Source organism: Lepidochelys kempii, unplaced genomic scaffold (genome assembly GCF_965140285.1).
Source record: "Lepidochelys kempii isolate rLepKem1 unplaced genomic scaffold, rLepKem1.hap1 scaffold_134, whole genome shotgun sequence".
In the NCBI taxonomy this organism is placed as follows: Eukaryota; Metazoa; Chordata; order Testudines; family Cheloniidae; genus Lepidochelys; species Lepidochelys kempii.
The window spans coordinates 37,275-61,820 of NW_027621915.1; the positions used below are offsets into that span (position 1 = coordinate 37,275).

At 53.4% G+C, this 24,546-nt stretch overlaps 1 protein-coding gene across 1 annotated transcript; it reads left to right on the forward strand.

The window, feature by feature from the left end:
• The first annotated feature begins 2,145 nt into the window (after positions 1–2,145).
• Positions 2,146–12,353, forward strand: LOC140904859 (uncharacterized). Its single transcript, XM_078851041.1, has 6 exons — positions 2,146–2,154; positions 3,867–3,986; positions 10,811–10,933; positions 11,429–11,508; positions 11,946–12,051; positions 12,318–12,353. The coding sequence occupies exons 1-6, from the start codon at positions 2,146–2,148 to the stop codon at positions 12,351–12,353; spliced, it is 474 nt and encodes a 157-aa protein (XP_078707167.1).
• The last annotated feature ends 12,193 nt before the right edge of the window (positions 12,354–24,546 follow it).

A 24,546-nucleotide genomic window follows, 5' to 3' on the forward strand; every position in this document is an offset into this window, starting at 1 on the left:
GTGAGAAAACCTGGATTTGTGCTGGAAATGGCCCAACCTGATGATCACTTTAGATAAGCTATTACCAGCAGGACAGTGGGGTGGGAGGAGGTATTGTTTCATATTCTCTGTATGTATATAAAGTCTGCTGCAGTTTCCACGGTACGCATCCGATGAAGTGAGCTGTAGCTCACGAAAGCTCATGCTCAAATAAATTGGTTAGTCTCTAAGGTGCCAGAAGTACTCCTTTTCTTTTTGCGAATACAGACTAACACGGCTGTTACTCTGATAAACTGAGTTGTGTCTCCAGCATTCTTAACAGCCTCCTTAAGTTCTTCTAAAATTGGCTTTGACAGGGACTGGCTTAGAAGGCTTTCTGCATGTCGACGCAGTCCAGAGGCAGCCTTTTCATGTCGGTTGTCAGCATTGGCTTAGCTGATCAGTCTGGCAAACCAAGCTCCTCCACTTCTACTATATAAATCCATGACATGCTCACATCTTAAATACTGCATGTAGTTCTGGTCACCCCATCTAAAAAGAGATATATTGGAATTGGAGAAGGTACAGAGAAGGGGAACAAAAACGATTAGGGATATGGAACAGATTCCATATGAGGAGAGAAGACTGGGCCTTTTCAGCTTGGAAAAGCGTGGATAGGATAGAGTCTTATAAAATCTTGATTGATGTGGAGAAAATGAATAAAGAAGTGTTATTACCCCTTCATTTAACGCAAGACCCAGGGGTCACCCAATGACATGAATGGGCAGTACGTTTAAAACAAACAAAAGGAAGTATTTCATCACACAACGCACAGTCACTTTTTTGCCAGGGATCTTGTGAAGGCCAAAATTATAACAGGGTTCAAAAAAGAATTCGATCAGTTCATGGAGGCTAGGTCCATCAATGGCTATTAGCCAATATGGGCAGGGATGCAACATCATGATCTGAGTGTCTCTAGCCTTTGTTCGCCAGAAGCTGGGAGTGGACGACAGGGGACGGATCAATCAAAGATTCCCTACTCTGTTAATTCCCTCTGAAGCACCTGGAATAGTCATTGTCGGGAGACAGGACACTGGGATAGATGGACCATTGATCTGACCCAATATCACCATTCTTACATAAAATAGAATTATAATAAAAAAAAAGTTTAGTACAGAAACTCCCCAAGATAATGACCTCTTGAGATAGCGATGATGTGAGATAATGACGTTGGCAAATAACGCATTTTAAAAATCTTGGCCTACTAGGGAAGATATATTGATGTAAGTTTCTCAGTCACAAATCTAGCTTCTGGAGAAAGGTCACTAAAACATAGTCCAGTGCTCTGGCTGCTGTTGTTTGTCAGGCCACCGTTCACCCGATTGCTCTGCCCCAACAGCCCTGCGCTGTCACCGTCTGCTGCCACCTGCCACTGTGACCTCTGTGAGTTGGTCTCTCGCGGTTCCCACCCAGCTCTCAGTGGGGGAACCTCCCTGCTAGTGCAGGCTGGGCCAAAGTGTCTTCCACAGAAACACTGTCCCACAGCAGGTCTGAGCACTTAGACCTGATTATCAGAGATTTCAGCTGCAGTGGTCACTGAACAGAACAAAAGACTCTCTATGGAGCCTAATCAGCTCTGTCTTTAAACAGTGGAGAGGGACAGGTCCCCACCCTCTCTCTTGATGCCCTCAATCAGCGCAGGCTAAGTACAGTTCTGCTGCCCTTTACTCATGCAATAAGAACAATAACCTTTCTTTCCCCCCCCCCCGCCCCCCCCACCCATTCAAGGGATTTGTAACCCAGCCCCAGCCAAAATCTATCACTTGGGCAACAGAGCTCTGTTTGCTGGATACCAAGGTAGATTAGGTGTGAATGTAAATATAATCTGGTCCTGAAGCCTTTCCCCCCAGTCCCCAGCTCATCACTAGCTCTCAGGGGGAGCTCATTTAGACTTTGCTTACAAATCATCATTTGAAATTACTAGGTTGGCCAACCTCACTGAAATGAATGCGCTGACATCGCCACCAAAAACAACAGCTGTATAAGGAAGCTAGTCATGTTCATACTTTTCAAATCTATTGTATTTTTTTCAGATACACGTATTTTATCATACACTCTACATGCTTTTAAAGTGGGTATTAATGTTTCAATTTCAATTCAAATTTCCAAACAATCACGAAAGTGGCAATGCTGCAGGTAACTAGTTCACAAAACTGTGTGTGTGTGGGGGGGGGGGTGTTGGGAAAATTTGGGGGTGGGGGTGTAGGGAAATCCCTGCCCCCAGCTTTCTCTGTGAAAAGTTTGCTGGGGCTGTGAGAAGGAAGCTGGCATTATTTCAAATCCCGGAGCTGTGCTCCACCCATGCGGTGGGCATGGGAATTGCACCTTTCCACGTTGCTTTTGAACACACAGTTGCATGAGCTGGCTTTCAGCACCCCCCACTATAAAACCGGATCGAGCCCCGCTGCCCTTTGCCCCCTTGTAGCCCTTGTAAAGAGCAGGCAGTAGAATCTGATTCCAAGTAAGGGGAGGCTGAGGACTGCGGCTTCAGCAGATGTTACCGAGCATGCTCAGGACTATCTAAGCAGCAAATTCTGTCAGGGAGCAGTTTTTTCACAGGACACCTGCCCCCACCCCCCCCGCCATGGGTGGAGTCTAGAGGGGAGGGAGGGGGTGTAGGCGTGAGGTGTTGCAAATATTATTACAATCTTAGGCGAAAAAAAGACAATTTCCAGGGTGAAACTGGGGTGGCCAAACCCTGGGGCGTTGGCGAGATCCGATGTCGTCGCTGTAGCCGGGTTGCAGGCTCCTGGCATCGTTAGCACTGACACAAGGTTTACTCTGACTTGGACAGGAAACCTCAGGGCGTTGGGGCATTTTTTATTGTGCAGGGGGGATTGCCAGCCTGAAAAGGTGGGAAACTGGTGGTCTGCATGATGAACAGAAAGGCCGAATGGAGGGAGGAGGAGGGAGAGGCTAATGGGGAGGGGCATGTTCAAGGCCGTGAGGGAGAGGCTCGGTGTGGTGGGGAGGATCCAGGGGCACCATTTCAGATTTTGGGGAGGGGGCAACTCCAAGTCCATGAGGGAGGGGGGAGAGGAGCAAACAATGGGGGGGAGTTTGCTTCTGCCTGGTGGTACAAAACTATGGCCACCCCGGGGGAATCAAAGTTTGAAACCTCTGGGGAATTCAACTCCTTCCCTATGGGGTCCGTTCCCTTTTAGGGGGGCCGAGAAAAGGCAGCACAGAAGAGCTGCCCCTTGCTCTCCTGAGCAGGGTAAAGGGAGCCGATGCCAGGGTGAGTCACTCCCTGTGGGTTCCTGTGCTATGGGAAGTATTAGGACAGGCCGGGCTGGGCCTGCCCAAAACTAAAGGCCCTGTCCCTTGACAAAGGGGGAGGAACCACTAAGTCCAGGCTCCAGTTGATGGTGGGGGACAACAAAGGAGAAAACAGGAACGGGAGCTTGGTCTCAGGTGGAAAATCAGGGATCCGGAGGGGGACGCCGAGCAGAGAACCCCCAACAGCCCCCACCGCTCCTCCAAGGCATCCAGGAGTCAGTGGGCACTGCCCAGAGGAACTCTGCCCAGAGACAGGAGCGGACAAGGGACCGGAAATAGGCCCCACAGTCGCAGGACAAACCCCATCCAGCTTTCTGCTCCTAGAGTGACAGATGGCTGTCGGGCCGGCGCCAGGAGGTTGTTGAGGAGGAATCTTATGGCTTTGTGGGGCGGCCGGGGCATGTGTGCAGCTCAGGAGGTGCAGGGAGAAATGCAGAGAGGTTCTGGAGGAGCCAGAAGAGGGGCTGCAACAAAAATGCCGTGTGCCTGGGTCTCTGTCTCCACAAAAGGGAGAGGCACCGGGGGAGCTGGGGAGCTGTGCCAGGTACACACCCCTGCTTTGGCTCCAGGGAGGAGCCACCCACGAGTATCCTCGGCTGGCCGTGCAGCCGGACAGCGGTACTGGCCCCCTGGGGTTCCTCACGCGCTCAGGGGGCAGCAGGCCCTGCCACCCGCTGTTGAAGCTGGACGTGAGGGCGAGGACATGGGTGGGGTGAACATGAGAGGGTACAGATGTTCTCTGGTGCAGTTTGGAGGCGGAACATCTGGCTGTTCTCCAGCCGGATCAGGTGGAGTTTTTCCTAAGGGGAGAATTCAGGTTAGATACACAGGGACATTGGAAAGATAAATCCATCCAAAGATTGTGAGATGCTCCCGTACTACAGTGATGGGGTGCGGGGGACATAAGTGCCATAGATCAATGTATAGCCTTCTCTTCACAATCCACACCCTACCTGGCCTCTCTCATTCACTATCACCCCTAGGAGGAGCTCCCCATCAACATTTGCAAAGCCTTCGCATTGCCCTCTTTCAAATCACCCCTCAAAACCTCTCCTGTGTCGGGAAATCTGAAACCAACTTGACACTGGTTAGGTTACTGGGGTGTTGAGACCACAGCCTCTACAGAAATCAATGGTACGCCCACATCTTGAATACTGCATGCAGATGTGGTCGCTCCAACTCAAAAAAGAGATATTGGAATTGGAAAAGGTTCAGAAAAGGGCAACAAAAATGATTAGGGGTCTGGAACAGCTTCCTTGTGAGGAGAGATTAATAAGACTGGGACTTTTCAGCTTGGAAAAGAGACAACTAATGGGGGATAAGATAGAGGTGTATAAAATCATGACACGTGTGGAGAAAGTAAATAAGGAAGTGTTATTTATTCCATCTCATAACACAAGAACTAAGGGTCACTAAATGAAATTAATGACAGGTTTCAGAGTAGAAGCCGTGTTAGTATGTATCCGCAAAAAGAAAAGGAGGGCTTGTGGCACCTTAGAGACGAACAAATTTGGTGTTTAAGTGTTTAAGTGACCATCGCGTATTAGCAGCGTAGTGTCCAGGAAGTGGATCTCTTGTGTGGACTGGTCCAGGCTGAGGTTGATGGTGGGATGGAAATTTTCTATTTTTGGCTTTTTGACCATGAGCGAATCTCTTTGCTTCTCTCTGCCTCAGTTTCCATCACTATAAAATAAAGCTAATCAAGGTTCTGTTTTTTTCTCTCCTGTTTCTCAAGGTAGGACACTTAGATACATTTGGGGCCTGTCTACGCTAGCAGTCTAGAGTGTATTTGTAAGCTGATGACCCCCACATGTTGTTCAGAAGCTATGGATGACACAAGCTCCTAAGGTTGTTCTGTGCTTAGCCCCTATGGCACAGCTGGGCTGGGCGGCCTTGTCTCGCTGTGCTGTGTGGAGCAGGTTCTGGGCACTAGGGATATGAAGAGGTTCTCAAGGACTAATTCTTGAAAATAAATATCAATGAACTCAACCCAAATAAAAAATCACTGCTGTTAACATTGGTGGGTGATAAAATAGTAGCAGCATGGTAATTAATGATGAGGACAGGGCAGTCACACAGAGCAATCGGATCCCTTGAGAAGCTGGACCCATTCAAAGAAAACAAGTTTGAAAATAACCAAAGGAAGGGTCCTATAGCTAGCAACAAAGCATGCAGGCCACACCTACAGAATGGGGAAGTGTAGCCAGGAAAGCACTGAATGTGAAGAGGACTTCGGGGCCATGCTGGGCAAGCCATTCAACATGACCACCCAGGGTGATGCTGTGGTGAAGGGGGCTAAAGCCATCATTAGATGTATGAAAAGAGCAGTGAGGCGCATAGGGAGGTGACACACCATGAGGAAGACTGATCATGGAATACTGTATCCAGTCTTGGCATCCACCTTTGAAAAAAGATTTTGAAATCTTGGAGATGGGGCAGCAAAAAGCAATGAAACGTTTTGAGGGTTGGAGAAAAATGCCTGCGAGTGAGCTATTGAAAGAGCTCATCCTGTTTAGATGATAAAAAAGATCGGGAGGTGACGTCATTGAAGTGCTGAAGTGACTTCATGGAGAGAAAATATCAGGTATTAAAGGGCTCATTAATCTAGCAGAGAAAAGCATAACAAGACCCAGTGGCTGGAAACTCAAAAGAGACCAATTCATATGAGAAAGAGGGCACACATATTCAACCGTGAGGATGAATCACCAAAGGAACAAACTAGAAAGGGAAGTGATGGGAATTCCACATCTCTTGATGTCTTCTAATGAAGACTAGATGCCTTTCTGGAATGTGTGTAGTCAAAAACTAGCTCCTATGCTCTACAGAAAGCATGTGATATGCAGGGGGCCAGATGACATGCTCTAATTGTCTTTTCTGTCCATAAAGTCTGCTAATTTATGAAAAACTGAGCATAGCAGGGGGAGAAGCCTCTGATGTTTTACTGTGTTCAGCTTGAGCCCACAATGAATGCTCATTGAGAAGGGTGATCCAGGGAAAGCAGGTCAAAGATCCAATGTAGCTGGATAGGGGCAGGCCATCAGCACTGCAGGGGAGGGGTGGGTGTGGCAGTGACATCACAAGGGCCTTTGGCAGGACCTCAGCCTATTGGACAAAGCTGGTGGGGAGGCGATGACCTCACAGAGAGATCTTGACATCAGCCAGGCAGGACAGGGGCGCAGGACAGGGGCAACCTCGGAGATCCCTGTGGCTTTGCTTCAGCACGTCTCCTTCTCGAGGTCTCTCCTGGAGGACTGAGAGAGCATTCACTTGCACGTACGTGAGCGCAAGGAGGACCCTCTTCGGAGTTTTCTCCTATTCTTTTAGTGGTTTTGCTCGAAAACAGACGTCCCTGTAGAGAAGGTAAGAGCCTCGGAGAGGTTTGGAACCTGTTCAGTCTGATCCATGAGGTGCTGGCTGATTTTTAGGAAAGGAAAACATTAGATTGTGGGGGCAGTATTTTATTTCCGACCTAGGACTTTCTCCCTTAGAATTACTGGGGACATTGGGGTTTCTCCTTTTTGTTTTCCCTTTTCTTCTGTCCCTCCTACCTTTCTCTTCTTGCTTCCTTTGTCCTTTTCCTCTGCTCTCCTCCCACCACCAGGAGCTCTGTGTGTGGAGTGGGGGCCGGGGGGGGGGGGTTGTGGGAGGCCCTCACAGAGAGGTGAGACTGGACTAGTGCTCCGAGAGTGATCCCCTCGGTGGTGACCAGGGCCATTCTTTGGGCTATTTGATGAGAACCCTTAGCCTCCCACCCCTCAAAGTCTCAACCGTGATTGGCTGAGGAGGGGGCTATTGACAGGAAGGAAACTCTGGTCTTTGTTGTTCTCTTTTATGACCAAGCAAATAAGTCACAACCAGTTATATGTGTGACCAATGTGGACGCTGCTCTCCATTCATTGTCTCGGAGCACTTCATGATCCTCTCGAACATTCCAATTCTTCTGAAATAATTGCTGAATAATTACTAGGAACAATTGTTGGTCTGTAGCTCATTTGAGAGCAACTCTGCTACTGACTGGCTGCATCAGCTAAGACAAGTCACTGCTCCTTTCTCAGCCTTCGTTTCTCCTTCTGTCAAGTACAAATAACAATCCTCTCCCACCTACCTCGCCATGGGTGGATGCTGGGGATCCACTGAAGAGTGTCACTCGGAGCAGTGCAGACTAAGGGGTGTCCTATCACACTGAGCCATAGCAGATTATGACCTAATATTCAATCTCATTTGTATTTTATTGTTTTGAAATTGTGAAGAGCAGCAACTACTCAGACTGAAGCATCTCATCTAATTTTCTAGAGCATAGTGTCTCCCCTTTGTGTACGATGAGACAGTTTAATGCACTGTGACGGACAGGAGATGCTCTTGTTTTGCAAACAAATATTTTTGCAAAGAATTTTCCTCCTACTTGTTACGATTTCAAGAAACAAAGTAGTTTCGTCTGAATGGATTTTCTGACAGAAAACGGTTTCCATGCAAATGTTCACACCTTATTTCCTGGGCTTTATCCCTGCCTCCGGGGGGGAGGGGGTGTTGTCTGTTAGAACAGGAGTCAGGACTGTTATCTTCTCTTTCTGGCTCCGTCACCGCTTTGCTGTGTGACACCTTGGGTAGGTCCAATGGGAACAGGGTCAATTCTCTAACTCCAGGCAGCAGGAGCCTGGGTGAGATAAGGGATGTTAAGGCCGTCTGCGAAGGAGAAAGCGATGTTTCCAGGTGCTGAATATCAAGAACTCTAAACTTTGCTAAAATGGCTAGACTCGAGAAACAAGAATTAGTTGGGTCCAAACTTTAACCATTGTCTTTTTTAAAGCCCATTCAGGGATGTGAGTCCCAGAGAGCCATAGAGAGGGGGAGCAACTTGCTCAAAGTCCCACAGATCAAGAAGCATCAATGGAAGCAGGAGTGACCCTCCCTCTCAAAGGCAGGAGGACCAGCCATTAGGGCCTGGTTGCAATTGCCAGCTGTGGGAGGGAGTGAATGGCAGTGGTTAGTGAAGGGGTCCATCCATGGCTCTGAGACTCAGTGTGACCCTGAGCTGGTAGCTGAGGCCCGTTTGCCGTCAGTTGGGTTGGGGTCTGATTGCTACAGCCCAGCGGGGTTGGGAGGCTCCAGGAAGGTGTGTAAAGAGCTGGGATGTCAGGATCCTGGAGGTGCTGACATCTCCGCCCTAGGGCAGTGTTCTGCACCGCCCTGCTGCTGGCTGAGTTTCTCCGTCCCTTGGCAATAAGACAGACTCTTGTTTTCACAGCCAGTCGATCGCCCTCGTGTCATCACCCTGCCTGCTGGCTGGGCAGGGTAACTCCTGAGGTCACCACCCTCTCCAGCCTGCCTTGGGCTTGGAGAGTGAGGAGGAGGGCGAGGGACGTCTGCTGACCCTGAACATCCGCCATCCATCATACCATCACTGAGAGCAAGTGAGTGGCATTCGGGTTCCTCGGTGGCTTCCCCTGTCTGTCTGGGGAGAGGAGAAACAGGGGGAGAGACTATCTCCAAAGGGGGATTTCCTTTGCAAACAGCCCCCAAGACCCCCTCACTCTTAGGCCAGGCAGGGGCTTCTCCAGAGCAGTCTCCAGTGTGTTTGGAAAGGTTCCAGCAATGGGGCTCCCAGCCCTTCCCTTGTGGGACACTGTTCCGCAGGCTGAGAGTCTCTGAGCTGGGCCAGACCCTGTGAGCTGCTGAGCCTGGAAATCAATGGGGAATGAGGAGGGCCCTGGTCTTCCTGTGCCTAGGGTCTCTGTGACTTTGACATGGGGAATGGTTTCGCAGGAGAAGTCCGGGCTCCTGGGTTCTGTTCCTTCTCTAACCTGGATGGGAGAGTGGCCTGGGACGACAGGAGGGGGCTGCTTGTCCAGAGTAACCAATGGTCTTTGGGACTGACCCCATTGCTGGAAAAGGATGAGACTTCCTGGCTATTGCAGCAGCAGGGATTACAAGGGGGAACGTTGGGAGCAGATCATGCAATGAACTCCTGCCCGTGTGTGTAGATGGCACTCCCTGCACTCCTGTGGGGGCAGAGGGGGCGGCTGTGGTTGGACGAGGGAGGAGGAGGGACGGAAAAGGCCCAGGAGTGAAAGGCTGCCTTGAGCCCAGACTCAGCCCTGCTCCCCGCTCGGTTCCAGGATGGCCAGGCTCCTGCGGATGTTCAGGAGGAAGGCTCTGCAGGTGGCCCCAGAGCCTGAGGGAAGCAGCTGCCGTCTTCCCAAGGGGCAGAGCAACCCCTGTGTCCCCGCTGGCGGGGAAGCAGCTCCCGTCCAGGCCAGACGGCGGAAGTGCCCGGCCTTCTGGAAAAGGACCCCGGCTCCCGGCGCAGGCGCCGAGCTGGGAGCGGCCCCGACCAGGCCCCAGTGGAGCTGGCCCAGGCTGCGGTTTGGCAGACAGGACCCAGCCCAGGAGGGGCGCCGGGCAGGGTGGCTCTGGGGCTTGTTCTGTGGGCAGCAGCGGCCCCAGGAGCCCAGCCCTCCTTCCCATCAGGAGGCCTCGCCCTGCCCGGTCTCTGAGGACCTTCCAGCCCCCGCCGGCCAGGAGGTGGAAGGTCCCTGGCCCAGCACCGGCAGCTCAGCCTGGGACAGCGGCAGCACTTGGGCCTCTGGCAGCAGCCAGGCCGACGGGCGCCACTGCTTTGTTCCAGGTGAGGAGCCAGGCTGGGCTCCGGGAGGGCTGAGGACGGGATGTGAACACCCTGGGCCCAGACGCTCTCCCAGGGATCCGGGGGGGGGGGGGGGGTCCCCAGCCCAGGTGTCTGGCCTGAGCCCCGCGAACCCCACGGACAGCAGCAGCCGTCACACAGCTGCCCCTTCCGCACGGGGACCTGGGGGTGGGGGCGTGAAGAGCTGCTGCCAGTTGGTCCATGCTGCTCCGGGCGGGGGGAACAGGCACCTCCCCTGGAGTCCTGGGCAGGGGAGGGGGGCTCTGCTCTGGGCTTTGGCAGCTGTTGGGGGCTGAAGGCATCCCTGAGAGGGAGGTTTGGGGCCCCATCTGCCCTGGGGGCCTGAGGTGGGAAGGGGGGTCTTGAATCCTGCTCTGCCCACCACGCCCCTGTCCTTCCCTCCCTGCTGCAGGGACCCCCCTGGATTCGGAGCAGGAGGAAGGGGTGGACGTGGCCAAAGATGAAGCTGCTCTCAAGGTCATCCGAGAGCAGCTCCAGTGCAGAGATAAGGTACAAATGTTCCCCACCTGGGCTGGAACCAAGATGGCCCTGTCCCTTCCCAGCATCCCCATCCCCTGCCGAGGGTCTTGTCCCTCCTGATCCACCACCCCTAATGGGGCCCTTTTACATCCATGATGTGGGACCCCCAAGATGGGGGTGTTTGTCCCACAACAGCCAAGGTTGTCTCCCCCGACAGGCACTGTCCCAGTTCCTGATCCTGCTTGCGTAGGAGTGGTGGGGGATTTGGACAATCGGCGGGTCCCCACAATCTCCCATTGAGGCCTGAGCCCTGGAGCTGGTTTGGGTAGGGCAGGAAGGTCCCTCGCTAACAGGTTCTCTCTCGCTATACCCCACTCCTGGTGGGTACAGGATGAGGGGCAGCAGCTCCTGTTCCTTCAGGCCATCTACCCCACATGTCTGGCTGCACGGGAGAGAGGGGAGGACACGCTGGAGCCGCGCTGCTGCAAGGCGGCTGTGGTGAAGAGGATCGTGGTGAGTGAGACATGCCATATGGCAGCTGGCGAGAGGAGAGAGACATGGGATTGGCAAGGGTATGGCCAGGCTAATGGGTGGGGGCTGGGTACTGTTGGAGGGGGCAGCAGAGGGCAGGGATTGCTGTCGCTGAAGACTTGGGAGAAGAGAAGGGAGAAATTCTGAGATTGGTGGGTAGTGGGCAGGGGGGGAATTGTGGGGCTGGAGGGCAGCTGAGAGTGGGGGACAGGGAATCACATGGTCCCAGATCGGTCATCGGGATGGGGCTAAATGGGGGATGTTTTGACAGGGAGGAGGAAAGAAGGGGATTGGGAGTGAGCTGGGCAGGAATCCGGGAAGGGGGACAAGTCGGATGCGCAGGAAGGAATCGGAGGAGCGGGAGGTTGTGGGGGATCCTGCTGGCCACGTGGGGCAGTGGCTGTGTCATCTCACCACTGGGAGGTGTCAGTCGGGCCTGAATCTCACATGCTCCTTTGTCTCCTTCGCGTCTCACAGGAGCTCATCGAGGAGCTTCCCGACGACTCGTCACCCAGCGCCGTCCTCGCCCACTCCCTGGCTGCAGTGGGCAACCTCTGGTACCGAGACAGCCCCACCCCCCCACTCCGCCGGCTCCCCTCACCCCAGTGCTGCTCAGGCCCAAGGCTGGGAGTCACCGTCACTGTCCCTCCCAGGTTACCTCCCAAGAGTGGTGCCTCTGGCAGAGATGGTGGGGTGGGAAGGGTCACTCTCTCCTGGCAGGGCTCTTCTTTTCACTTCCATAACATGACAGGGGCCTTGGGGAGGGGCTCACTCCCGGGCTCAGATACAGGAGGGGCAGCAGGCTCCAGGGAACAGGAGCTATTCCTGTCCTGCCACTGTCTGTCTGACGCCTTGGCCTTGTCATTCCCTAGCTAAGTGCCTCAGTTTCCATTCTCGCCAGCCTGTGCCTCTATCCCTGTGGGTTGGTGTCTGTGTTGGCGACAGTCCCACCCCTGTACTGTACAGTCTAATACCAGCTCCTCTCTCTTGCCAGCACCATGAAACCTGCCCTGGAGCCAGCCCTAGAGACCCACCTCTTGCGAGCTGCCCTTCACTCCGTCTTCACCCTGGACACGGAGAAGGACGCCACCGACATCCAGGTACCTCCTCCTCCTCCATCCTCTTACTTTTCCAGAGTGCTCCTTGGTCCCTGCTCCCTTGATTCGCTAGAGCTCCAGATTTAGGGGTGGGGTAACAGAGTTGGAACAAGCTGCAGGGTTGGATTCTTCCCTCCAGCAGGGAAGATATTACCCCTCCCTGGGGGATTTCTTTCTTTCTTTCTTTCTTTCTTTCTTTCTTTCTTTCTTTCTTTCTTTCTTTCTTTCTTTCTTTCTTTCTTTCTTTCTTTCTTTCTTTCTTTCATAAGCCATGTTTTATCCAGAAGCCCAGCTTCCATCCATAGCAAGTTGGCTGTTTCATACTCTTCTGCCTACAAGATCCTCTGCAGAGACCTGCTAAGCTCATGGATCAAAGGTCCAGGGGTCATCAATTCTTGCGAATTGCCTGCCGTGGGATGTGAAGGAGAGAGGCCAGGAGATGTGTTTGGAGTCTCCCCAGTGCTTCCCAGAGACCCCTCTTCCCATCCTGTGGCACGTGTAGGCCCAGGTTCCCTAACTCTGACCTATGCTTTGCAGGCTCTGCACAAAGTCATCCCAGAGGTCCTGGATGCCATGCTGGGGAACCTGCTGGCAGAGTCCCCAGACACAGACAGGCTCCACTTCATCTTGGAGGTGAGCCCCATTTCACCTGAACTCTTTGGGGGACTGGTAAGGAGAGGCTGGAAGATCCATTTTCTACTGTGTCCTCCTAGCTGGGTCCCCAGTGGGCCGTCCTTGGTTGGGGAGGTCAGTGCAATGCAGTGTCAGGTCCTTCCTTCTTGAGGGACAGAGGAAAGAGCTGGGATTTCAAGCCAGAGCTCTGCCTGGTTCTGCTGAGCACTAAGCACAGGGCTCCTGGCTGTCTTGGGGAGTGAGAGTCTGAAAACCCACCCTTCCCCCACCCCTCCAACACACAAACCCCATGAGATTTGGGAGATGGTTCTCAGAGGAGAGGCACACGCTCCTTCCTAGAGAAACAGGAGGAGCCCAGGGAATCAGCCCTTCCCTCTGATCTGCTCTGAAATTCCTGGGGGGATTGTGTTCTCAGTCACTCCCTCCATCCCCCCAAGGATTTTTGTAGCAGGGAAGGGCCGAGGGTTCAGTCTCCTTTCTGGTGAACTGTTCAGGAATCAGGAGTTCTGGGAGGATGGGACCAGCCCTGACCCCGAACGTTGTCCCAATCGAGAGAGACGCTGACAAGTTGTGACCTGCAGGGTACAAGCTGTTTCCAGGGGGAAAGAATCCCCTTCTAAAGCTCTGCCATCAAGGCCTCAGATATTCCCCCCTGTTCAGAATGTCTCAGGCCCCTGGGGCTGGGGGCGTGGGGGGCTCATTTGCAAAGCAGGTGCACCTGGCCACTGAGTCTGACCTGCCTCCTTTCCCCACAGGATATCAACTTGTGGGTCGTGTCCAGGGTGTCGCAGGAGCGAGCCAGGGCCATCAGGAGCAGCACAACCCTGCTGAGATATACAGTCTCCCTCCCTGAGTTTGACGTATGTGACCTCCGACCCCAGCTTGCTGGCTCCAGGCAGAGGCAGGCTAGCTCCAGCGGGCTGCAGGATTTGCTGCTGCCGGGGCTGTGGCTTAGGAGGGTTCTTCATGGGGAGGCAGAGTCAGAGCAGGGACTGAGCTCGGCTTGAGTCAAGTTCTTCTTGTCCTGGTTCAGTGTTGTCCCTGGGCCTTTAAGGAGCCCATGCTCCACCCCTGCTTGGCATCCCAAAGCAGCTCCGGGCTCCCTTGGCAGCAGAGCAAATGAAGGGTCTATCTCAAGCTCCTCTCCCCCAGCATCTGCTGCAGAGGAGCTAAGGGGAAGGAGCCCTCTGGCCCAGGGGAGCTGACAGGAAAATGCTGATGGAGTCCCCTCTCCTCTCCCTTCCATTAGATCTCAGCTGAGTTCCCTAGGATGGGTCACCATGTGGCCCAGCTGGCTCTATTTGTCAGCGATCCAGACAAGGACATCAGCCGGCAGGCCAGGGAGGGGACTTACCGGCTCTACCAACTGCTGCTCCAACAGAGGGGTAAGGAACCCAGCTGGGACACGGAACCCAATAGGGGACTGAGAGTGACCACAGGTGGATAATGGGACCCCAGACCATTTCTCTCAGACTGACTCCAGCTGGAGGACAAGTCTCTCTCTGCCTCTGTTCTTCTCCACTCCACTGTGGAGCCACCAATGGGATTGGAAGGACACAGAAACTGCAACCAGAATGAGGAGAAAAGTCTCTCTCTCTCTCTCTCTCTCTCTCTCTTCCAGGCCTGACCATACATGACGTGGAAGATCTCTGGTGCTATGACTGGCACCAGGACAGAAGGCTCTTGGGCTACAAGAACACAGCCAGAGTGGGGGAGGTAAGGGCACTGTGCCAGGGCATGACACAGCTCAGGGAGTGTGGCTGGCTGGGTTCCCTGCAGTGGATGCCTCCTGGAGACAGGAAAAGAGCCCACTCCTTATTTCCAGCTCAGAGTTCCTCATCCAGCTACCAGTGGCACAGGCTGGTGCTAAAGGTCCCCCATTGGAACCTCGCTAGTTGCCGTGATTTGAGTGTCTTACATGGCTGCATTGCTCCGTGGCATAAGGAGGATCCCCTGGTGGGTGAGTTTATATAGGATTATGGCTCTGGGTGTCTCTTCTCCTTGTCCCCCTGGCTGATCCCCAAGTGTCTGAGAGGAGAGCCCTGAGTCAGTCAGTCACGATTGCTTGATCAGACCCTTGTTTAATTCCCTGCACCCTGTAGAAGCAGAGAAAGGAGGTGGGCTTTGCCCAATTCCATTGCCGGTCAGGAAGCAGAATGCCCCAACCTGGGAACTGGGTAGGGGACATAGTGAGCTCCAGAGCCAATATGGACCACATGCGCCCCCCTCATGTCTCCAGCCCTGGCCAGGGAATGGCAGAGTATCTGGACCTCAGCCACTGTTCCAAAGAAGCACATTGTCACTGAGACAAGTTGCGGCTTCTTGCTGCACAAGTAGAAAATCAAAGACACCCTCCCACCCCCATCTCACAACTGTGGTGAGAATATCCAAACCTTCGAACACACCGTAACACAATGCCCCCAGCCTGGAGTCAAAGGTGAAATGGGTGATTGCCACAACATCACAGAGGAGGACCTGGAGCGGCTCCTGGATCGACAAGGGCATCAACAGAACGCTGCTCCACAGACGCCCCGTGAGAAAGACTGTGTGAGCTTGTCCCGCCTCCCACAAGCTGAATTGCTGCAGCGGAAGAAAAGTCTCCGAGGAGCGTCTGGGATGGGGACTGGGCCATGAGTCTTCTTGTCCTTGTCAGGCTGCAGGTTGGATTCCCCTTGAAGAAACCAAGGAGATGCAGAGGCCATTCCCAGCAATGAGAGAAATCACTAAGCTGGGGTGAAGAGACCTTTGGTCTGTCAGCTCCAACCCCCTCGCCCCACACAACGCACACACAGACTCCTGTAGCCGCTGAGGTGCAGGAAATCTCTCTGCTGGAAGCAACACAGGGTCCCCTGTCGTCTTGGTGCCCTGCACAGCAGAGTGGGCCTGCTCACACACATTAGAGATCCATTTCCAGCCCATTCTGGCCCCTGCCAGAAATTGCCCTCCCGAAAGAACCACTGGAGGCTTTGGTCCCTCAGCATGTGTGACCTTTTAATAAAGGGGCTTCCCTGAGCCCTGGGACCCTGAAAGCCTCCTGGGGAATGAACTGCCTTGGCCACAGCAGCTCTCTTCCCCGCCCTTTGGGGCACTAGACGGTGATGTCATTTTACAGCCAGGACTTGGAGGCTGGCTCTGGCCAATCTGCTCGAGCCTCATGTCCTCTTGGTTTTAGGTCTTTGGAAAATTCTTCTCCATCGGTCAGAAAAGATCCTTCCTTCAGACAGCAGTGCTGGCTATCCACGACCCCGTGCTACGTGTCAGCCAGGCTGGGCTGGTGCTTGTCTACTCCCTCCTGGGGGAAGCCCAGCAACTGATGGGGGTCACGGTAAGCAGCTGCAATCGACTCAGGAGCTTGGGGTGGGGGCCAGGAACTGACTTCCCATCCTATCGCCATTCGCTGGCCTGGTGGCAAGGAGCCTAGTGGGGACTTCTGGACTTCATGGACTTCTCTTCTTAGGATGTGGTGCTCTGCTATCACTCCTGGAAAGGACAGGAGAGTCCCCTCAGAGCCCTCTGGGAACCTTTCCTGCCCCACAGAGCTGCACCCATTTCCCCATAACCTAGTGTCCATGTCACCTGAGCCACCATCGAGAGTTGCTCCCTTCCCCGGCAGCCTGGGAGGCCAAGGACTGACTGGTGATGGCAACTGAGCAGGAAGGGCTGAGGCACATGGGCGTGGAAAGCTGGTGTTGCTGCTGGTAGGGCTGGACCCGCTCTCAAGAGATTGGGAGGATTCAGTCAGCAGGGGCTGCTGACCTGCCTCGTTCACCAGGGCTGCCATCCTGTGGCTTCAGCTTTTGTCACTGGGGTGACTTGGGGAAAGGTCTCAACCTCTCCCCATCTGACTTTACTGCTGCCAGAATCCCTCCTGCCCCCCGCCACCCTGCTAGAGCCCCCTCTCTGCCCTACCTGGGTGGGGATGGAGGTAGGGGTGGAGGAGAGGGTTCTACGAACTTGAGCGGTGTCCCCAGGTGGGTTGGAGGTGGAACAGCTGTCAGGGGCAGTGATGGGGAGGTGGCAGGAGCTCACCCGACAAGGAGGGGGGTTGGCACTGGAGGTCACTAGAGAGGACAGCAAGCCTCCATCCTGGGTGTCAGAAGGGTGAATCCACCACTCAGACATGAGTAGCTGCAGGGTGGAAATGATGGTGCTAGTTCCAGGTGCCCTTAATCCTCCCTGATTCCTGGGGAGTGTCTCCGTCTCTGACATGTTCTCGTTCCCCTGCAGCACGAGGATGTCACAGCCAAGGTCATGGGCCAGCTTCACATCATCAGGCACTTGCACCAGATGCCCAAGGCGCTGCAAGGGCTGTGGCTCGTCTGATGCTCTTAAAGGTTCCCCTCCCTGTTCAGCAAGTCCCGCTCTCTGCTGCAGGTACTGCTCTGTCTCACTGTAAATGCGGGGCTCGTGGAAGCGGAAATGGAGTTCCCTGTCATTCACAGAAATTCTCTGCCCTCTCTGTGGAGCTGGGTCCTTCCCTCAGCCCCCCAAATTCCTTCATCTGGGGCAGGAGCTCTTTCTCTCCCACCCATACCCCTCCCCTCTTTGCTTGATCTGACCCCCATCCCATTCCCCGTGCTCCCAGGCAGAGATCTTCCTGCCCCATATGGCGCAGAAGGACCTTTGTGTCAGGGCTACAGACTGTCTGCCCAACTGAAGCTCAGGAAGATCCACATTTGCGGAGGTGAGGATGGGACAGAGGCTCAGGGCTAGCTTCATCTCCTGCCCTTTATTCTTCTTTGGGCTCTCAGAGTCTGACATGAAGAGGAGCCTCCTCCCCCCATGTCTTCTAGGCCATGGGGTGTGTGACAGGTTCCCAGATGGCTGCAGTCAGAAGCTGAACCACCTCAGGGAGCAGAGGGGGCAGGTCCCTTGTCCGAGGAAACCAAGCAGTGGTAGTTCTCAAAGAGGCTGAGAGGGAAGACCCCACTCCCTCATGGAGGTAAGAGCCATTGACTTCTTTGGGCATCTGGGTTTCTTGGGGGAGAAATGGGATACCTGCTGCATAGCCTGGCTGGGAGCTTCCCCCATCCCTGGGACAGAGACATCTCCATCAATGTGCCATCCTTGTTTTTTTCCTAGCAAGAGACTCCCCAGAGAACTCCTCAAACCTGTTCTCCTGGGAGCGTTTCTGGGAGGAGGCTCCCATCCCTCAGTCTCCAACTCCATCATGCAGTCTCTTTCACCTAACTTCTCCGCTCTCCAGCTCCACTTCCCGCAGCAGGACAAACGGACCTTCAGCTCCTAGAGAACAGACTCTGACCTCCTTCTGATCAGCAATGGGGTTTCATGATCCCCGCAGCAAACCTGTCAGCCGGGCTGGACCAGATTTGAAGAAGGAGGGTATCTAACAGGGTGGCTTGCCCTATGGCTGCCTAGCCTGGGGCGAGGCCAAATTGATGACCAAGTGAGCCCCACCTGAGAGGAAACAAGGGAAAACAGCAGCAAAAGTCCAGAAGCAGAGCGAGCTGTTCAGTCGACGGCCTTGGGTCAAAACCTGGAGTCCAGGGTAGGACTGGGTTTTCTCACCGTCCCTAAGGAAGGGGACACAGAAGACCATAGAAACCCAAGAAGGGCAGGCTGAGCCGAAATCAGGCGGAGGAAGAACTCCCCACGAGGGTGGAAGGCCTTGTTTCTGTTCAAGACATTTTTGGACTTTGTTTGGAAGGAGCACGACCCAGGAAGGAGTGGAGTAAAGGCCAGTCACTTGGTTGGAGGGCTGAGTTCTCAGCCAGCAAACTGCAAGAGTATCAGCGGGGTTGCTAGCCCAGCTAGAAAGCGGTGACACGAGGCCTGGCCAGCATCTAGCGGTGAGTGAACTCTGGTACGCACCTGCTTCCATTCTGGAAACAGCCTGGTATTGGAGAATGGATGGGGAGAGCAGGGAGGTGGGAGGGGTTCCTGATGCTGGGGTGGGGAGGAAGCTGTGGGGCTGGGAGGGGAAGGACATGGCCCAGCTTGTGGGAGGGATCCTGCTGGCTGTGTCTGGAGCCCTGTGTAGCCTCTTCTGTGGGAAGTTCTCGTGGATCAGTGGGGCCTGAATCTCTCCTGCTCCTTTGGTCTCTTTGGGCTTCACAGGAGATGTCTGGTGAACTGCCCTTGGACTCTGGGCCCTGCACCGCTCAGAAATTATTCGCTACCTTCAGAGAGACAGGGCACAGCTCAGCCTGTTGGGTAGGCTGGAGACTCACACTTCACTCGAACACACAACGCTGAGGTGCTTTGGGAAGCACAGTAACAAGAGATTTAAGTGAAACTAAGCAAGAGAAAGAGACAAATTTCACACAGACAAAGAAAACAAAACACACTTTGTCGTGATGTAAACTGAACCTTAACAAGTCACAATCTTTGCCTTAGCAGTTTCCAGACTAACATCTCAGCTTTCCTAACAGACTTTCTTTGAAGTCCCTGTAGGGTGCAAAACCTCTCTGTCGAATCCACGGATTTGATTGCTTCGTCTTCTGGTTTCAGACCCTCTGTTCTCCTTCTGGGCTGCCTGGACCCTGACTGTAACATCTCTCTGGCCCAGCCTCTTACACAGATGTGTGCTGCAGCCAGCCCAGCGCAGGGAGCAGTGGGGACAGATGATCTCATCCTGTCAGACCAAGAAACATGGGTCCCAGTGAGGCTTAGATGGAAGATCCCAGGCATGTCCTGGAAGTAAGAACCGTCCACTCTTCTGGGCACTCGGGGCTGTTGCAAGAAAGAGGGGACTCCTGTTCCATAGCCTATTTGTCATCCTGACTCTGGTTTTTTCTTCTCAGAGGATGCGTCCGGGACCCTGGAGACTGTTTCGTGCAGGAGGTTTGAGCGGGGAGAGATCACTCACTGTCATGACCCATGGGTCATTAACCCGGGTGTGCAGGGTTCCTGGGAGCAGCCACCCTCCAGGACGCCACCTGGAAATCTACGAAAAACTGCTTAGCTAGGACTGACGAAGTCCAGACCCAGTTAGAGGCTCCTATTGGCAGAGTCCCAGAGCAGCTAATCGGCCCCCAGGACCTCCTTAAACCAGCAGCAGGAACAAGCTGTCTGAACACCCGAGATCCTCTCTGCCCGCTCTGGACCATGTGTTGGCTGTTCCTGTGTTCATGTGTCTGACTCCCACTCCCCAGGCTTGATTTCCTGGCATCCGGACTCGGGGTGACTCATCTGACTTGAGGTGCTGAACACAATTTGGTCTTTTGCTTCTGCTCTTCCAGTGTCATGACCCAGCTGACTCTCGACTCCTGGCTCATGAGTGTGGACTCTGCCTCTGACCACTAGGTCTGGCTGCCCATGACCCGGCCATGACACTGACTTTTCTACAATTCCTCCAGTGCCCTTTTCTGCTCTCCAGCTCTGCTCTCCCAGCAACACACACCGATCCCTTGGCTCCCAGAGTCCTGCTTGCCTGCTAGTCAAGGGCTCAGGGGGACAGCTTGTCTTGCCCCCTCCCCTACCACAGCTGCTTTTCCTCGGGGACTCTCCCTAGCGCAGAAGAGTATCCGTCCTGGCAGCAATTCAGGAAGTCACGGAAGGGACGGTCTGCTCAGCTCCCTCTGCAATGCCACTGCCTGAGACCATTACGAGTGAGTGCCCAGTGACTGCGCCGGCAGCTCCTTGAGAGACTTCTGCGGGCAGGGCAGTCATGTTTCCCGGTGAGCGCGGGAAGCCATGCAAAGTGTGCGGCATTGAGGAGACTCTCCTGCTGTCCCAAAGGGTTTCTGTTCTCCTGCACGATCAGACCGATCAGACCGTGGGGCCGGCTGGCAGAATGGGGAAGAGCTGGTTGGTGATGAGTCAGAGGAATCACCATAGAGGTGGCAGCAGCTGCAGATCCTGGAGTTCCTGTGGTCGGGTTACCATGCGTCCAGATTTTCACGGACATGTCCGGCTTTTTGGGTTTTCAATTGCCCACTCTGGGGGCTGGGGGGGGAGCTGCGTGCTCTGCGGGGGAGCACGGCACTGTGTCTGACTCCGCACCCCAGACACACTGCTCTGAGCAGCAGGGTACGGGGGCCGGGGGGCTGGAGAAGGGGCATGGGGTCCCAAGGACAGTCAGGGGACAGGGAGCAGGAGGGATTGGATGGGTCAGGGGTTCTGGGAGGAGCCTGTTAGGGGGTGGGCATATGGAGAGGGGTCAGGGGAGTCAAGGGACAGGGAGCAGGGGGGGTTAGATGGTTTGGGGGTTTTCTGGGGGCAGTCAGGGTACAGGGAGTGGTTGGATAGGTGTGGGAGACCCGGGGTTCTGTCAGGGGGCGGGGGTGCGGATAGGGGGCAGGGCAGTCAGGGGACAGGTAGGGGGGAAGTTCTAGGGGGGCAGTTAGGGTGGGGGGGTCTAAGGAGGGGGCAGTTGGAGACAGGGAGAAGGAAGGCTTAGATAGAGGGCAGGGTCCTGGGAGGGGGTGATCACGGGACAAGGAGCAGCAGAGGTTGGATGGGTTGGCTCTTCTGTGGGGGGCAGTCAGGGGGCAGGAAGTGGGTGGGAGTAGATAGGGGGCAGGGCTTCAACTCCCCTCCCCCCCCCCCCCCCCCGGAGTGTCCTCTTTTTTGAAAGTTCAAATACGGTAACCCTACCCTATGGGCCAAGCCTCCACTCCTGAGAGTTCAGGCGAACCTCCCCCTGTTCTCAGGGAGTCTTTGGCTTTTGTGCCTGGGCCTGCCTGCCGAGACAGAGGACTCAGTGTTTCCATCAGGCTGCTCAGCTGCAAATGCAGCCACCCAAAGAGGTGAAGAATGGAAGCGAAAGAGCAAAGCTGGACCCTCCACTGAGCTCCTGCCATCAAGTGAGCACAGCCTGGGAGAGACGAGGGAAAGCTCCAAGGTGGCTGGTGGCTGCAGGAATCCAGGGGAGGAGAAATAAATAGTTCATGATGAATCCTACGGGCTTTGTCTTGTGTGGTGAAGGGTTTAAAATGGGTCTAGTTACGATCACATTCAACTTTACAATGGCTGTGTCTGATTGAAGGGCAGGTCTGGAAAGGTCAGAGGTCACTCTAGGAGCTTCAAGTCTCCGATTCTGTCCCTATTGTCTGCTTTGACCAGCTGATCTCACCCCAACACATCCCTCAGTTGGTCGCAGTGGTGAGCTCTTTCCCTCTTTTTCTGAATTAGCTGCCAGCATGGGGACGGGATACATGTGGCCAAGGAAATGGAGAGGCATGGGGGTCACTTGCAGAGGCATGCAGAGAACTTGCAGAGTTGCCTGTTAATGCAGCTCCTATGGGGGAAGCACGGTAGGGTACTGTGCACTCAGGGGCACCATTTCCAATTTTGGTGGTGGCTGGGAGGATAATTTTACCATGATTCAAAGGGCTACTTAGGCTCCTGAAAACTCTAGTGTTTTGGCAGATAACTTAGCAAAGAGCTGACAGGACCACTTGCCAGACTGCTTTCCGGGGAAGACAGCTATAAGAATGGATCCAGGGAATGGTTCTGTATCTCTGAGCTGTTTGGACACTTTCAGGGAACATTCCCGATGCAAGACAGAGATCCCCAAAGTTATCCTGGGTACCCCTGAGAGACTTATGGAAAACTAGCAGATACCACATCTCTGCTGTCACTTTGCACTGACAAACTTGGACTGTCCCAACCTGTTCATGTATTTTACCTGCTTTCACCTCTCAAGAACTTTCATCTATAAAAGAAAGAAAATTAAATATATGACGTATTTACACCGATATAGGGCCGTAGCGTAAACCCGACCTCAGAGTTGTTCCATTGAAATGGAATTATCACAGCAGTCATTAAAGTGAAACATGCATGTAAGGGTTTCCCGGGCCGAGATTAAGGCCACAGCGTAGGAGAGGAGCTGATGCAAGAAGAGAAGAGCTGTGCAAAAACTGAAATACCACTTGCAACCTGGCCCAAACAATGCATCATGACAAATAAACTCCTCTTGTTATACAGTAATAGAGCTGGTTCAAAATGGTTTTACACTCACAATGCAACCTTTTAATTAGAAATGCCACTTTGGATTACATTGATCATTTGAAAAAAGTTCCCTTTTAAAAAAAAACATTTTGGATTTCTCTGCCCACTTGAGAGAGAACGTGGAGTTTTTCCCACCAAAACTAAACAGAAATTTGATCATTAAAAACATTTGCAAATAAGTTAGAAGAATATCGGGGGGGGGGGGGAGTGGTTTCTTCTTCAATTTTCATGACCGTCTCCACCCCCGCTATTTTTGACCAATTCTAATTATGAATAAATGTCTGTCTGTCCATGAATGATAAATATGTCTGCTTCTGAAACATTTACAAACAACGGCTCTCATCAGGAGCCCTGAGGTCACATTACGCAGAGAAACACCCAGGCCTGCGGGGTTCACATTCACAAAGACATAAACCTCCTAGGATGGGAATGTCACACACAACACAGCGTGAGTGGCCCGGGTTGGTGAGGTGCATGTTTTGCTGTTGCTGGCAAATTGTGCTTTTTTGAGGTGGGGGCGGGGGGGAGTTATATTTGCAAGGAGTTCTTCATCCTCTCCCACTCTCAGCCAGGGGAGCCGGAACAGGGGAGACCAGGGCCCACCACTTTTTACTGGCCATAAGTGTGAGCGACTGGATGACAGGGGACAGACGGGAGCCGGGCGGGGGCGGTGTTTTGGGGGCAAGGGGGGGGCATGAAGTGGCAGCTCAGAGAGAAAGGCTGCATGAGGGGTGGCCTCGGAAAGGGGCGGTTTGAGGGGGCTGGACCTCGAGGAGAAGGGGTGGCACAGGGGCTGGGCCACAGTTTGGGTGACAGCAGCCCCCCTCCCCCTTTTAGGAAGCTTTTGCCCATCTTGCCCTCATCTCAAATCAATTTGTTACAGTAAGAAAACTTTGAGCAACAAGGAGACTCAAAGACCCAGAATATAACCGCTAAAATCCTCACCCACCCCTAGAGCTGGGCAAACAGAATTTTTTGGTCGCTGACAATTCCAAAAAAAAGAGATGGAAAAAAACTGGTTTCAGGTTGAACAAAAGTAACGTTTTTCCAAATTTTTCATGAACGAAAAAGCTTTAAAAAACAAAAACAAAAAGACCCAGGAACATTTCCAGGGTGGTAACTTTTTGAATTTTTTTAAAAAAAACTAAAGGACATTTTTAAACAAAAAATTGTTTCAAACTGAAAAATCAAAATGGTTTGTTTGGAAAGTGTCTAAACAAAATGCTTTGACTTTTTAACAACTGAGGGGAGGGGCTGGACGTGAACAATTCAGCAGAATGCATATGAATTCGCAAACTGCTGAACCTAAAATAGGTTTAGATGAAAGTTTCTCCCAGTTTAGTCCCCACCATTGAGGGGCATCGTAGGAGGGATCAGCTCTTCTAGCTGGTTTCCCAGCCCAAGTCTGTCTCCATTTAATGGGTCCCTCCCCCCCACTTCGGTTTAGGGTTGCCAATTTTAATTGGACCTATTCCTGAAGATTTTATCATGACATAATCTTTAATTAAAAATTAATCTTAAATTCCTGCAGACTCCCGGTCATCCTGGAGGATTGGCAATGCTACTCCAGTTTCCTGGGCCACACCCGTGGATCCCTTCCTCTGGGTTCCTGGGTGAAGCGTCTGTCCACCATTAGCAGGTCTCCTTCCCCATTCTCCAGGGCTGGGTCTCGATTCCTGTTTCTAATTCCCTGGGCCTAGTCCCCGTCCCTGTCACAAACTGCGGTGAGCTCAGATTCCTGTGAATCCTGCAGACTTCCAGGCTGCTGGGAGGGATGAGTCAGCAGCTTGCTGAAGACGAGTCGCGGGTAGGCAAACACTTTCCCTCTACCTTTCCAAAACCCACATAGGTACAGTGAGACCAGCACCCCCACCACCCCCACCACTCCACGCACCATGAGATGATTCCAGGACGCTGGCTCTGAAAAAAAAGAGAGAGAAAGGCCCCGTG